At 51.0% G+C, this 16,094-nt stretch overlaps 1 protein-coding gene across 1 annotated transcript; it reads left to right on the forward strand.

Moving 5' to 3' along the window:
- The first annotated feature begins 93 nt into the window (after window positions 1–93).
- Window positions 94–14,965, forward strand: BKA58DRAFT_331060 (uncharacterized protein). The gene has a single exon (XM_046168166.1). The coding sequence runs from the start codon at window positions 156–158 to the stop codon at window positions 14,832–14,834; it is 14,679 nt and encodes a 4,892-aa protein (XP_046028396.1). The 5' UTR covers window positions 94–155; the 3' UTR covers window positions 14,835–14,965.
- The last annotated feature ends 1,129 nt before the right edge of the window (window positions 14,966–16,094 follow it).

Genomic DNA, 16,094 nt, shown 5'->3' on the forward strand with positions numbered 1-16,094 from the left:
GTTGGCGTCTTGGCGCGTTCCCAGACCCGCAAAAAAGTTAGAGAACTTCGAGGCCTTCAGACATCACCGCCACAACACCATCTCCCGGGCATACTGAAGCGTCGAAACTATGGGAAGGCGCCCCGAAGTCCTATCACAGATCCATCCTCGCAGAAATGGAAGGAATCAATACTCGCAAGTCCGGTAAAATGGTCGACATCAACACGCTTGCCGCGGAAGCCTTGAAGCCCGAATCCACAGACGACATTCTTGTTCAGCATGACAGACTTCTCACAGAGCTATGCGCGCGGTGGATACAGTCTGGCTCAAAGACCGATGCGAAAGTAGCGGCCTTTGGGCGATTACTACCACTCGCGCCTCACCTCGCGGAGCACGTGGAACGATTTCTGGCCCATGCCTCTGATTCTCCAATAATTGGATCGAGATCATCGATCGAAGTCATGAGCGCTACCAGTGATTTAGATCTTGTCGAAGTTCTTCTTGGAACATTCCGACTCGTCAGTTACGACTGCAAGAACTTCACTAACTATGTACGACCGCTTGCTTTGGAGCGCTTGTCTCAGCACACGAGTCGCGTTGTACGGTACCTGGCCATACGGACGCTTTGTATATACGCACATACGGCGGATTTTACGACCCAAGAAATGATCAAGCGATCCGTTGGAGAGGAGGAGATCGAAGGGCCATGGGAAGGACAGCAAATCGACTACCGCTTTTTGTCGCTTTGGGAAGAGAAGAGGTGGAAAGATCTACAGGACAAGATCGGCCAGGAGATTCCCAGGATAGACACGTATGCCACTGCCGTATATCAGGACCTATCGCCGTATACAGTCAACGTCAATGGCGTTTTACTGCCTCGATTGGATGGAACCCCATCCCAAGAGAGGCCTGCCCAGCTCGTTTCGACAGCCACCACAGAGGAAAACCTGAAGAAGATCGCTCATGGACTTCTTGGGTCCAGCCCTATCCTACTCACGGGACTCGCGGGTTCAGGCAAGACTCTTCTTACGCGTCATTTCGCATGGCAGCTCAACAAGCTCGATGGAATGGTCACCCTTCATTTGAACGAACAAAGTGACGCAAAGCTACTGATTGGAATGTACACTACCGGAGCGAAGCCGGGAACCTTCAGCTGGCGCGCAGGAGTACTCACTACGGCTGTTCGGGAAGGCCGGTGGATTTTCATCGAGGATCTCGATCGGGCGCCAAACGAAGTCATCAGCACGCTGCTACCCCTCATAGAACGCGGTGAACTACTCATACCCAGCAGAGGAGAGACCATACGAGCAGCGCGTGGGTTCCGCATTATCGCCACTATGCGAAGCACCCTCAACCCAAGAGGCCAGGAGATCATACCTCGTCAGAACATGATTGGCCATCGATTCTGGAAATCTATCACAGTGCAGATGCCTCAGCTAGAGGAGTTCCGCCAGGTGATACACGCCAAGTACCCTGCATTGCAGAAGCATCTTCCCAGCATCATGGGAGTCTATGCACGGCTGTTGGAACTGTACTCAGATCCCAAATTCTCATCCGAAAATGGTACATCACTTCGAGCCATGACACCGCGAGACTTACTTAAGTGGTGCGACCGGATCGCGGTACTTCTTGGACAGGCTGCATCATTCAGCAACGCGCAAAAGGACGACATATTCATGGAAGCATTCGACTGCTTTGCGGGAAGTCTGCGTACCGAAAGCGCGCGCTTGAAGGTTATGGCTCATGTGGCCGAAGAGTTACACGTCGACCCTCAGCGCAGAGACCACTTGCTGAGAAACCGCGAAGTCAAGCTTCAGGTGCCTTCCAAGACTACAGCATTCGGCACTATTCAGATTGGACGAGCGCGATTGTCAAAGCACAAGTCTTCTAAGAAACGGGGTTCAGCACGGCCATTCTCAACCAATGACTACACCCTACGCCTGCTTGAGAAGGTGGCCGTAGCAGTTGATCGCCAAGAGCCGCTTCTTTTAGTGGGTGAGACGGGTACCGGAAAGACAACCTGCATCCAGTATCTGGCTGAGCAGCTTGGTCGCAAGCTCGTAGCCTTCAACTTGTCACAGCAAAGCGAGAGCGGTGATCTGCTGGGTGGCTTCAAGCCTGTCAATGTGCGCAGCCTTGTTATTCCACTCAAGGACGAATTTGATGAAATCTTCGATACCACCTTCTCACGAAAGAAGAACTTGCGATTCATCGAAATGCTCGGAAAACGTGTTGCGAAGGGCGATTGGAAGCGCGTTTGTTCACTGTGGCGCGAGGCTCTAAAGATGGTCGATGCAGCCAGGAAATTACACGAATCGCAAACGTCATCTCCGGATCCTGATGGTGGTCAGCCCAAAAAGAAGCGGAAGATGGACTCGCTACCTGCCAACTTCCCAACAGCAAGATGGGAGAAGTTTGCGGTTGATCTGCACGACTTAGAGGCGCAGCTTGCTAGTGGCTCGGAAGCATTTGCCTTTTCTTTCCTGGAAGGCAATATCGTCAAGGCAGTCAGGAATGGCGATTGGGTGTTGCTTGATGAGATCAACTTGGCGTCTTCGGACACACTAGAGGCGCTTACTGATCTTTTGGGTGGCGGCCCAGACGGAAACCCATCGATACTCTTGACCGAGACTGGCAATGTCGAACGTGTGGTCGCACATCCCAATTTCAGAGTGTTCGCTGCGATGAACCCGGCCACCGATGTAGGCAAGAAAGACCTTCCACCGGGCATCCGATCACGATTTACTGAGCTATACGTCGAGAGTCCAGACGGTGACGAAAAGAGCTTGCGCAACATCGTAGAGAAATATCTCGGCGGAGACGGAACAGATCCAGCAATTGTGCGCGTAGCACGCGATGTCACTACTCTGTACCTCGAGATTCAAAAGCTTGCCAAAGCGAACATGCTCGTCGACGGCGCAGATCAAAAAGCCCACTTCAGCCTGCGAACTTTGACACGAACGTTGTCATACGCCAGGGACATTGCGCCGCTCTGTACTCTCCGTCGGGCTCTGTATGAAGGATTTCACATGAGTTTCTTAACTTTCCTAGGCAAGGCTTCAGAAGACTTGATTGCTCCACTTATTACCAAGCATCTCTTCCCGCAAAAGGCTTCCGTGAAGGCTGAGCTGGGAAAGCCACTTCAACAACCATCAGATGGTCGAGGCTACGTCAGACAGGGCCATTACTGGCTCCGACAGGGTGTGCACGATGTGGAGGAGCAATCGCACTACATCATCACCCCCTTTGTTCAGCGCAACATGAACAACCTCATCCGAGCTGCTTCCACACGAAAGTACCCAGTGTTGATCCAAGGCCCTACCTCATCTGGTAAGACAAGTATGATTGAGTACCTAGCCAAGCGATCAGGGAACAAGTTCGTTCGTATCAACAACCATGAGCACACCGACTTGCAAGAGTACCTAGGGTCGTACATCTCCGGTGCTGATGGGAAGCTTACATTCCAAGAGGGTATATTAGTACGAGCCCTACGTGAGGGCCACTGGATCGTTTTGGATGAGCTCAATCTTGCGCCTACAGATGTTCTCGAAGCTCTGAATCGTCTGCTCGATGACAACCGAGAGCTACTCATACCAGAAACACAAGAGGTCGTCCGGCCACACGACGACTTCATGCTCTTTGCCACACAGAACCCGGCTGGTCTCTATGGAGGACGTAAGGTGCTTTCAAGAGCTTTCCGTAATCGTTTTTTGGAACTACACTTCGACGATATACCGGTAGAAGAGTTGACGGAGATTCTACACCGCCGCACCATGATTCCGGAAACATGGTGCAAGCGGATTGTCAAGGTATATCGGGAGCTTTCCACACTTCGACAGGAGAACCGTATCTTTGAGCAGAAGAGTTTCGCGACACTACGAGACCTGTTCAGATGGGCTCAGCGCAAAGCAGACACAATACAAGACCTAGCAAATAACGGTTACATGCTTCTCGCTGAACGTGTGCGCAAAGAGGATGAGCGAGTCGCCGTCAAGAAGATCCTAGAGACCGTGATGAGCGAAAAGGGCCCGAGAGTGACGATAGACGAAGAGCGACTGTTCAGACCTGACAGCCTTTCGAACATTGAAGGGCTTGGCAGTAGTATGGCTATGGTCACCACTGATATTGTTTGGACCCGCGCCATGCGTCGCTTATCTGTTCTTGTTGCACATGCCATCCGAAACAATGAACCCGTTCTACTCATCGGAGAGACTGGTTGCGGAAAAACGACTGTCTGCCAATTGCTCGCCGAGCGATTTAACAACCGACTCCACATCGTCAATGCTCACCAGAACACTGAAACTGGAGACTTGATTGGTGCGCAACGACCGATCAGAAACCGAGCCGCCATTGAGGAATCAGTAAGAGAGCAGGTGCTCGAAGCACTCGCTGGGACTCTGGGCGAACGCCTACAGGGTGACCCTGCCTCGCTGGGCTTCGAAGAGCTTATGACGCTTTACGACAAGATCGTTAATGACTCACCCACTGCAATCACTGATGAGCTTCGCCAATCTATACATTTCAGTCGAGCTAAGGCTAGTGCCTTGTTTGAATGGGCGGATGGTAGCTTGGTGTACGCAATGAAGCAAGGCCACTATTTTCTTCTGGACGAAATCTCGCTAGCTGATGACTCAGTGCTTGAACGCCTGAACAGCGTTCTCGAGCCTTCGCGTTCCCTTCTGCTGGCAGAGAAAGGTCCGGTGGACTCCATGGTTACAGCTAGCGATGGGTTCCAGTTTCTTGCTACTATGAACCCAGGTGGAGACTACGGTAAGAAAGAGCTCTCGCCAGCTCTTCGGAACCGCTTCACAGAGATCTGGGTTCCAGCAATGTCCGACCTCGACGACATCCTCGAAATTGTGCGATCGAAGTTGACACCAAACTTGACTCAGTATGCTGGAGCTATTGTGTCGTTCTCACAATGGTTCAATGACAAGTACAACACCTCTGTTGCTTCTTCAATATCTATTCGTGATACGTTAGCATGGGTGTCTTTCGTCAACGACTCGAAACACGATGATCCCATATTTGGAATTGTCCACGGCGCGGCCATGGTTTTTATTGACACACTTGGTGCCAACCCGGCAGGTTTACTTGCTATTTCTGCATCTACTATCGATGATGAGAAGACGACATGTCTACATCACCTGAGCAAGCTGTTGGGTCAAGATGTCGCACCTATGTACTTTGGCGCCATTGACATCTCAAATACGGAGCATTCCTTGCAATTAGGCTCTTTCTCCATCCCCAAGTTCTCGTCGGTAGCCTCGCAGGCGTCCAACTTTGCACTTGAAGCACCGACCACTCGCTCCAACGCAATGCGGGTAGTTCGCGCACTACAACTTCCAAAACCAATCTTGTTGGAAGGAAACCCCGGTGTAGGTAAAACTACGTTAGTCACTGCCTTAGCCAGAGCGATCGGCAAACCTTTGACGCGTCTCAATCTGTCTGAGCAGACAGATTTGATGGACTTGTTCGGATCGGACGTGCCTGTCGAAGGGGGGGCCGCCGGTACGTTCGCTTGGCGTGACGCTCCGTTCCTCAAGGCAATGAAGAATGGTGATTGGGTACTTCTTGACGAGATGAACCTGGCCTCCCAGTCAGTACTTGAAGGCCTCAATGCGGTCCTTGATCACCGCGGCGAAGTTTACATATCTGAGTTGGACCAAACGTTCCACAAACACCAAGACTTCAGAGTGTTCGCAGCCCAGAATCCGCATCACCAGGGCGGTGGCCGTAAAGGTTTGCCAGCTTCCTTCGTCAATCGATTCACCGTCGTGTATGCCGATATCTTCCGCCCAGAAGACCTGACGCTCATCTGTAACAAGGTCTTCCCTGGAATCGATCAGCAAGAAGTCACAAAACTTATCCGATTCGTGGCGGATTTGGACGAACAGGTTGTCAGCCGTCGCGCATTCGGTAATCTTGGCGCACCTTGGGAGTTCAATTTACGCGACACACTGCGCTGGTTGCAACTCCTCACTTCATCAGATTTCCCAGGTTCAGCGCGGGACTTCATGGACACTATATTCACCCAACGTTTCCGTACAGAGGGCGATCGTATCCGACTTCGCAAGCTGTTTGAGAACCAGTATGGCGTTCACGAACCTCGCATAAGTCTCTTTCACAGCTTGAGCACCATGACAGTACAAGTTGGCCTTGGCCTATTGTCGCGTGACACTGCTGTTGCACGTCCAGATGCCATGTCGACCCTTCGGACCTCGCGGCTGGGACCAATGGAAGCTCTTCTGGTCAGTGTGAAGCAGAATTGGCCGGTTATCGTCGTGGGCCCACCGGGCTCTGGTAAGACTACTATGATCAGCCAGCTGGCAGGCTATGTCGGCACGGACCTGATCACCTTCTCTATGAACGCTGATGTCGATGCCATGGATCTCGTTGGCGGATATGAACAGTTGGATCCGACAAGGGAGGTGCATCGATGTCTCCACCAGGCGGAACAGCTCGTCCGAAGACATATTGCGACCAACATGCAGCCCTTAGCCATTCATCTTCAAATGCTGGAACTACTTCAGGCTGGGTCTTTGGTACATGGCAACAGTAATATTGCGCATTTCCTTGAAATGCTTTCGGGGCTCAGCCCCGAAGCGACGGAGCTGGCTCAACAGCTGCAATCATCACTGCAAGCTTCAGGCCAACAAATCGACGGCGCGCGTTTCCAATGGGTCGACGGCATTCTCATTCGCTCGCTCGAACAAGGGAAATGGCTTGTTCTTGATAATGCAAACCTGTGCTCAAGCGCTGTTCTGGACCGACTCAACTCGCTACTCGAGCCCAACGGCTACCTCTCGATTAACGAGCACTCTACAGACAATGGAGAAGCACGCATCGTACGCCCTCATCCGAATTTCCGAGTATTCATGACAATGGATCCTAAGTATGGCGAGTTGTCAAGAGCGATGCGGAACAGAGCCGTTGAGATATGTCTGTTGGAAGCTGATGATGAAGCTTCTAAATATAGTCGACCGGTCGTGCAGTATCCACTTGATTCCGTCATGTATCGGTATCGCCAGTTCCAAGAACAGGAAGAGAATTTGCCAACAACGCTGGAGTACCGCTTCGAGCATCTGGGACTCCAAGATAATGGTCTGTTGGCAAGTTTCACTAAGCAGACCCGGCAAGGTCTCGTGTCAAGTTCTTTTGCCGAATTGAGCGGAGCCAACGGCCATTCTACCACGCAACTAGTATCCGCAGCGGCTCAGGGAGGTCTCGAGCACCGCATATCACAACATGCTCAATTCTTACAAAGAACGTGGGCAACACATATTTCAGCGGTTTACGAGCTGCTGGACAATGATGAGTCAACGAGACTTCGCCCTTATCATCCTCTAGGTAACGAGCTATTTCTGAGCTGTACCGAAAGATCGAAAGCAATCAGTATCTGGGGTGCGTCGATGTATGAGATCATGTTGGACCTTCACAAGATGCAACAGGCTATCCAGGATCTGCCATCCGCTCGTTTTGAAAGACGCAAAGAGAAGCAAAGGTTGCCGGCGTTCCTCCATGCGTACTGGCAGGGTCTTGTAAAAGTTGTGGATGGCTTTTGGGCGACGGTTCAACAAATTCACCGTCGTGATGTTGCTTTCTTGAAGCCATTGCGAACCTTATTCTGGGCTTTCCACGCACTCACCACGGCGCCCACGTTCGATCGCGCCACGTTCCAAACTTATCTCAAGATGTTAACATCCGCTACTCCTGCCATGACCGGAGAGTCAGGTTCTCTCATACAAAACCTGAATACTACACTCGCTAAGCAGATGATCGCATTCGGATCTGACGTTCAGTTAACAACTGGCCTGGGCATGGAACACATCTGGCGAGCATTCAAACCGTCTACGCCGACAACTCATTCTCAGCTGCGCGCTGTCCTGGAGCTCGAAAGCTTAGCCGACCGACTCGATGCAATCATGTGGCAGTCAACCTTGCGCGTGGATGAGATGATACAATTACGCGAAAGGGTTGCAAGTTCTCTGACGCTCGTTAGAAAGAACCAAGTGGATGCCAAAGAACTCATCGCGGGTCTGAGTGCGGCCGTCCATGATCTTGAGGAGACAATCGGGGAAGACAATATGCTCATTACTCCATACTTCGAAGACGAGTTTGAAGGGCTCTGTCAGTTCGTAGATATCGCACGCCACGACATCGATACGAGCAGACAATCAGCTCTGGCCTCAGCTGTTGTCGCCACGCGGGCACGATCAGCCCTGTTCGCCAGGCGAGCGACGAAACTCGTAAATCTTGAATTCGAGCGATCTCAGCATGGATCGAAACAGTTCACAACATTGTATCGCCATCTCGGTTTGACGCGAAAGTCAGCAAACGCTATGGTACTACAAGGCCGATTCCACACTGCGATACTTGCAAAGCTCTACGCAGTTGATGAAGTACAGCTAGCACAGCTCGACCGATTCGAAACGGAATTACAGGTTCTCTCCCAGCAGCTGTCACTAGACGCTGGCCACATAACTCATGGCCAGATGAATGCTTTAGACATGCTCTACAAGGACATCTACCACGAGATTATCGCATCGCACTCTAGTATGACTATGTCGTCGGTGAATGCAGACTCAGTCGCAATATCTCCGGATGCTAACATCCCGAATTCCTACCGAGTGACTCTAGAGGACGGGATCGCACAATGCAATCCATTGCCTGGTTCCGATATTGACGCAGCAGCGTGGACTCACTTAGGCCTTCTTGGCTTGCGGCTGTATGTCCCAAATTACCCGCACGATCCCGCGCTACGGCCCATGATCGAACGCGATATGTTCAACGCAGAGAAGAGTTCTCTTTCGTATGCCCTCAACACTTTGAGACAGTTCCAAATTGACTTCACCGGACAAGATACAAGTTTCCGCATCCGTCAGATCGAAGAGGTGATCAACGCTATGGGTCAAGAGCCACCCGTCCCGGCTATCGTCCGCCCCGTTATCTCCGAGCTCGATGATCTACAGGGCGAATTCACAAACCTACTGAGTGCTACACAACCTCTCTTGAACCGGACAATGTCCGTCCACGAAGCTGCTCGTGATCTCACCTTGCAGCAAAACATTCTTCGCATTATACAAAGGCTCACCGAAGGATATCGGGCATACGACGACATCACAGACATCGCAGTAGGCTTCCTCTCTTGTCTACAAATTGGCCTCACTATGGGCCGCAGAGAAGAAGAGAAGAGGGTCGAAGGCAGTGTCAGCAGAAGTCTAGCATACATGTCATCGAGGACGCCTTTCTTCGGGCGGACTCAGCCAATGGAGAAGGCAGAATTGACGTTGCAGTCCATGCACGAGAGCTTACGGCAGCGCGAACATGCTATCGACATAAGGTGGCATACCCTTTACTCTTTGCTCACACTGAACAAAACCGATCCCGCGGCCATGACGACATCACCAGCCAGAGCTCTGATTCATGACTTGTTTGCTAGCTTATACGTCGACTGGAAGACTAAGCTAGTCCAAGACCAAGAGAGAGAGGCCAAAAACTCCAGCTTGTATACGTACCGTGGGATGGACGACGATGCAGATGAAGAGGACCCGACTCTGTTCCCGGACTATGAAGAAGATCAGGGAGAAGTAGTCAGTTCAGCTCGACTATCATCTAACTCACGGGATCATGCGGTTCGACTTGCCAACATTCATGCGGAATTCTTTGGTGGAGACCGGGATGCCTCAGATTCTATCAAAGCATTGTTAGAGTGGTGTGCGACTGAGGTGAACCGCATATCGGGTGGTAAGGGCTTCAACAGCAAACATGAAGATGCTTTGCCAACCATCTACATGGTGCTCGAGAAAAAGGTCAACGCACTGTCGACTATTGGTACAGCGAGAACTTATAACTTCTACTTTGACCCCAATCTGTCAGAAGCAAAGCGTCTCATCACGCTCATCCACCGTATCCAGACGCGCTACCGCCAGATTCGTAATGTCTGGCCAGAACATGCCACTCTCTCGGAAGTTCTGCGCACATGTGACGAAACCCTCGAGTTCCGACATGTTGATCCCGTGGCCAAGTTTATCACAAAGGCTGAGAAACTTTATGCATACATGCATGAATGGCAAAGAGTTGCCAGCAAAGAGTATAGCACGGCCAATCTTTACGATGATCTTACCAATCTCCTCGTCAGCTGGAGAGAGCTCGAGCTCACCACTTGGGCACGACTCTTCGACATGGAAGAGGAGAAGTATCGCAACGACGCGAAGAGTTGGTTCTTCGTGGCATATGAGACCGTCATTGCCGCGTCAGAGTGTAGCGAAGATGAGAAGAGTCTACGGACACACGTCAAAAATCTGCTCAAAACGCTGGAGGGATTCTTTGAGTCGACAACGCTTGGACATTTCGAGCAGCGCATAAAGCTTCTAAGACAGCTTTGCCAACATACAAGCATGCGCATGCTAGACCTTGGCACCTTCAAGATTGTCCACGATGCACTCGACAATTTCCTTGCCTACTATTCGCGCCTTGAGAAGCCCGTGCATGACGCTCTTACCAAGGGTCGTCAAACCCTGGAGAAGCAGATGACCGATGTAATCAAGCTTGCAAGCTGGAAAGACACCAACATTGAGGTCTTGAAGCAGAGCGCAAAAGCCAATCATCGCAAGTTGACTAAACTAGTCCGCAAATTTAGGGCACTGCTCAGTCGGCCTGTGTCTGGGATTATGGGCGCTGGCTTCCCTGATGGAGATCACCTGCTACAAAACGTCTCTTTGGAGACTGCTAGTATTGCTCCCAGCTCTGAAGTACTCCAGCTTTGTGCAACAAGCATTCCAGGCTGGGATGAGAGGCCTGCTCGCTTCAAGAATCTTGCTATTACAGTCTCGATGATGCGCAATCTCACAACGCCAAAGGCTGATACTGTCGATGGTGCATCGTACATCACCGAGTTCATCGCTGAGATCTCAAGCTCTATACTTGAGTTGCAAAAGGCGACACCCACGACGCTCACAGAAGAGAACAAAACTTCCGTACAACACCTCAAGACCCAAAAGCGCAAGCTCTACGCCGATACAATGAAGGAGCTGCGGCGGATGGGTATTAACTCGAATCTAAGTGTGGACACGCTAGCAAAGCAAGATGAGCTTTCGACAATCCTCTCTACTATTCCATTGGTCAAGGGAAGTGACAGGACCGGCCATTCCGCTGAGTACTTCCTACACAAGGCACTCAACATCATGCCTCAGGTTCGCGCGGTTACCAGAGAACATTCGGGTGACCTGACTCCGAACGACGTAGCAAGGAGCATTGGCTACTTAGAGGGCCTGCTAAATGCCTGTATCCGACAGCGCAGTGTGCTGAGCAAGGCTACGCTCAGTCTTGGACAAATCAAAGCACCTGTGTCACTCGTCGACAACATCTGCCAGTTGGCGCACGGTCAAGCCACGTTAATTTCCGACCATGTGGACGTCTCAGGCTTTGTACAGCCGCAACTCCGATGGCTCGCTGCTATGCTCAAGACCGCTACTGATGTGGTGAACGCTCAGGCCAGGCTCGGGAAGACAAGTGAGCTCGATGCGTTGATTCGCGAAATGCGTAGCTGGACCAGTACCGCTACAAACCTTGCCGACGCATATGACCAGTCACCGAAGCTTCCATTCAACGTCCAGTCCATCGATCGTCAAGAAGCCAACGACACCGTTAAAACCTTCTTGTCCGATCTTCAGCAAGCGTTCAACGCGTCCGTCAACAACAACGACATGGCAAAGACAGTGCTTCTGCACGTTAGCCCTTTCATCTTCTCGTATCCCGCTGCCAATGCTGTCAGATCTCTACCCGATATCTGCATAACGGTTGAGTCTTATACTCAAGACGTACTTGCTTCTCTGGATCTTGTCCTGGGTTCAATGCAAGATATGGAGGCCGCCATGGCAGGCATACCGACTTCGACCGATGATACGTCCTGGCTCCTCAAGGAAGAACAAGCGCTCGCTGCTGCGCTTGTTGCTTTACATTCCCCTCAAATCCGCGAAGCCTTACAAACACTCCTCGAAAGAATGCACTACCTACACGAAGATGCCGATCTACAAGTCATCGTCGCTTTATTCGCATACGTAAAGCCAATCTTACATCAGTATGTGGCGACGCACAAGTACATTGTCAATCGTTTTGATGCGCTTCATGCAACGACTGCGAATCTACTGCATCGTCTGTCGAAATCATTCATCCAAATCGGCACGCAAGGTTTCTGTCAACCCCCCGAGAAATCTAACGATCCCCAGAAGGGCAAGGACGATAAGCTTGAATCTGGAACTGGCCTCGGCGAAGGTGAAGGTGCCGAAGACATTTCTAAAGATATTGAAGACGATGAAGACCTCGAGGATCTGGCACAGGAGCAGAAGGGTGAACGTGAGGGCAGTATTGAAGAACAAGAAGATGCTGTCGATATGGGCGAGCAAGAGATGGAAGGTGAGACGGAAGAGATTGGAGAGAAAGAAGATAAGGGCGAGGAGTCTGGCGAGGAAGGAGATGATGATGCACAAAGTGAGGTTGGCAGTGTCGATGACCTCGGCCCGAGTGCTGTCGATGAGAAGATGTGGGACGATGGTGGCAAGGAAGACGACGCGAAGGACAAAGAAGGCAAAGAAGATGTGGGTACTGAAGACCAAGACGAGCAAGTTGCTTCCGAGCAAAAGGAAAAGGAAAAGAGTGGTGAGGATAGAGAGAATGACGAGAAAGACGAAAAGCAGGAGGGCGAGGAAGACGAGGAAATGGAGACGGAAGGCGAGGAGCAGGATGAGAACGTTGGTGTTGGCGAGAAAGAGCAGATGGATCCGCATGCAAAAGAAGAAGAGACACTGGAACTGCCAGAAGACTTGAACATGGACGGTCAAGATGACGAAGGCAAGGAAGATGATGATCCTGGTGACATGGACATGGGAGATGACCTGCCAGAAGAAGACATGCAGCCGGAAGTCGATCCAGCACTGCCAGAAACCATGGACGAAGATGTCGGCCCAGAGCAGGAAGACGAAGAGGAAAAAGAAACAGCCGGTCATGTTGGAAATGAGGAACAACCAGAAGAAGGACAAGAAGACGAGAGTGACGAGCCGATCGACGATGACAACGCTGTTCCTCTTCCAGATGACAACATACCGGACGATGAAGCTCGTGAGCAGAAAGACGCAGATCATGCTGATCCCAGTGTCGAAGCCGGCGCGGGTACAGAAGCCAATGAAGAAGCTCACACGAACAAGAATGATCAAACATCTGCCAGTGCTGCGAACCAAGACGAAGGCCAGGAGGGCGAATCAGCTGAACAGCAACAAGCACCAACAACTGAGGACGGCCAGCTTGGACAAACTGCGGCGCCAGACGCTGGAGGGCAGGGGGAGCAGCCTGAGGAGTCTCGTGAAGCGCAGTCTTTCAAGAAATTGGGCGATGTACTCGAGAAGTGGTACAACCAGCAGAAGCAGATTCAAGACGCCAAAGAAACGGATGAGACTCAAGCTCAGCAAATCGATAAAGAGATCGAGATGGCTGATGCGGACTTTGAGCACGTTGGTGATGAAGAACAGCAGGCTGATACGCAAGCATTGGGCACTGCAACTGAGGATCAAGCAAAGACATTGGATCACGATATGGCTTTGCCAATGAATGAAGAGGAGGACAAGATGCCATCTCGCCCCGACGACAAAGATGAAGAGAGGATTGGTGCTGATGAAGATGTTGATATGGAGGAGCCTGAGCAGCAACAAGATCAAGACCAAGAAGCTCAGCAGCCGCAGTCGAATGCATTGGAAGGCCAGCCCCAGGCTTTCGTCGGCGAACAACGACCCTTTTCCGATCAAGAAGACGAAGACATGGCCGATGCTATATCACTCAAAGATGATGTCTCGTCTACGACGTCGTCTGCCGATAACATCGAAGCTCAGCTCTCGCTTACGCACCTCGATCCATATACCATAGACCCCACTTCTGCACGCGCCCTCTGGCTTGCGCACGAAGCTTCGACACATTCGCTCTCCCAACAGCTGACCGAGCATCTTCGCCTTATCCTTGCACCCACCCTCGCTACAAAGCTTCGTGGAGACTTCCGCACAGGAAAGCGACTTAACCTCAAGCGCATTATTCCCTACATCGCATCAGGCTATAAGCGCGACAAGATTTGGCTGCGACGTAGTATGCCAAGCAAAAGAAGCTACCAGGTCATGATCGCATTGGACAACAGTGGCAGTATGGCCGATAGCGGAGCCAGCGGACTCGCACTCAAGACCCTTACGCTCGTTACTCGCTCGCTTTCCATGCTAGAAGTTGGCGAGGTCAGTGTCGTAGGCTTCGGCGACGAAGTCAATGTTGCGCATGACTTTGACAAGCCCTTCACTTCCGAAGCCGGTGTACGTGTCTTTGAGCAGTTTGGCTTTGACGCCAAAAAGACCAACGTTCGTGGTTTGGTCGACAAGAGTTTGGAGCTATTCAAGGATGCGCGACAGAACGGATCGAGTTCAGCGGGTGAAGATCTCTGGCAATTGATGCTCATTGTCAGTGATGGTCTCTGCGACGATCACGCGGAAATACAACGTCTCGTTCGCAAAGCGCAAGAAGAGCGCGTGATGATCGTTTTCATCATCATTGATAGCTCTGCTGCCGCTCCGTCGGTATCAACATCTGTGCCATCTGACAACCCTGGTGCTCAGCCACCAGTGCCAGTGAAGGATCAAGCCAAGACTTCTATCCTGGATTTACAGTCTGCGGTGTTCACGCCTGAGGGCAAGATCGTGAGATACAAGTACATGGAGCAGTTCCCGTTCAGGTACTATCTCGTTGTGAGGGATGTTCGGGAGTTACCGGGCGTATTGGCCGGGGCACTGAGGCAGTGGTTCGGTGAAGTTGCGGGGAGTGCTTGAATAGGTACCTACACTGTGAGTATGTGTATCTGCATTTATGGGGAGTCGGTTTTATCTGGCTGCGTTTGCAGTCAAGGAAATGGCGTTTTAATTAGGAAACGGTAGTTAATAATGCAAAAGTTTTGTCTACTCAATGTTCGAAGTGCCCTCAAGTCTATCTCTTGGTAGTTCGAATTCACATATTCGCTCATTAGCTTTATTGTATGCAAAGTTGGGATGACCCTACTAACAGCCACCTATTACAACTAGCTGCAAAGCGCGTATTCAAAAAATACCCAGAAATTCCAGATCGCAATAGGTAAGAGACGGATCCATCAGCTCTTTCGTCACACGCTCAATGTCTTGCTCAAGTGGGACGAAACAAGGTAGAATGATCGGCATTACTCACCGCCGAGTGGACGCTTTCAGGATTAGCAAATATGTACTCACGCCTTCTCACAGCCTTGTAACCTCGAAAAGAGTCATGCCGAAGCTGAGTGTCGGCAAGCAATCCTAGTCATGTTTGCTTCAACACTTGGAAATCACGTCAAGGTCGCTTGTCGTCAGAGTGCAGTACCCACCTTAAGGAGACCCACTGGTCAAGAACCACGTGATTTCCGGAAGGTATATTATTTTCGTCTATGCAATTTTTATTAATGTTGAGCACCACATGACGAACCACTTGGCTTTCCTACCACTTCGCAGCACTTCATGCTCCTCGTCTGCTCGAGAGTATCTAGCGCTGACTAACTTCATCCTTCCATCGTTTCTCTGGCTTCTCTTCCTCTTTGGTTGGCTTTAACGTTTCGCCAGCCCAAACATCATCTGTTACCTCATCGTTCGTGTTAAACTCATTCATTTCCTCCTTATTTGCGTGCATCATCACATTGTCAAGCCAAACTTCCACTCTCGCTTGCTTCTGAAATGGCCCATGAGACTTGGCGTTATAGTTTCGCAGAGCACGTTGTGGAAGTGGAATACCGGAGATGCTGCTAGCTTCGTTGCAACCCCCGCGAACGCGTTTCGCTCCAGTCTGGATATTAGTAGATGCAGCCTAGATAAACATGTTGATGTAGCCACCAGAAGCCGAATTACTGTGCTTACAATGTAGTTGTATGAGTACTAATCTGACATGAATTCTGCACACCGCGCATAGTCACGTTGCGTTCAAAGCGATTGGGTTCACCCGTTGTACGCGGTCTGGACCTTTCTGAGAGATCGGCCATGTTGCGGTGGTGCTTGGGTACTGGCTACGGGTAAAGATGCTTTAGACTGAGTAAA

The sequence above is a fragment of the Alternaria rosae genome (genome assembly GCF_020736505.1).
Source record: "Alternaria rosae strain MPI-PUGE-AT-0040 chromosome Unknown BKA58scaffold_2, whole genome shotgun sequence".
NCBI classification, from domain to species: domain Eukaryota; kingdom Fungi; phylum Ascomycota; class Dothideomycetes; order Pleosporales; family Pleosporaceae; genus Alternaria; species Alternaria rosae.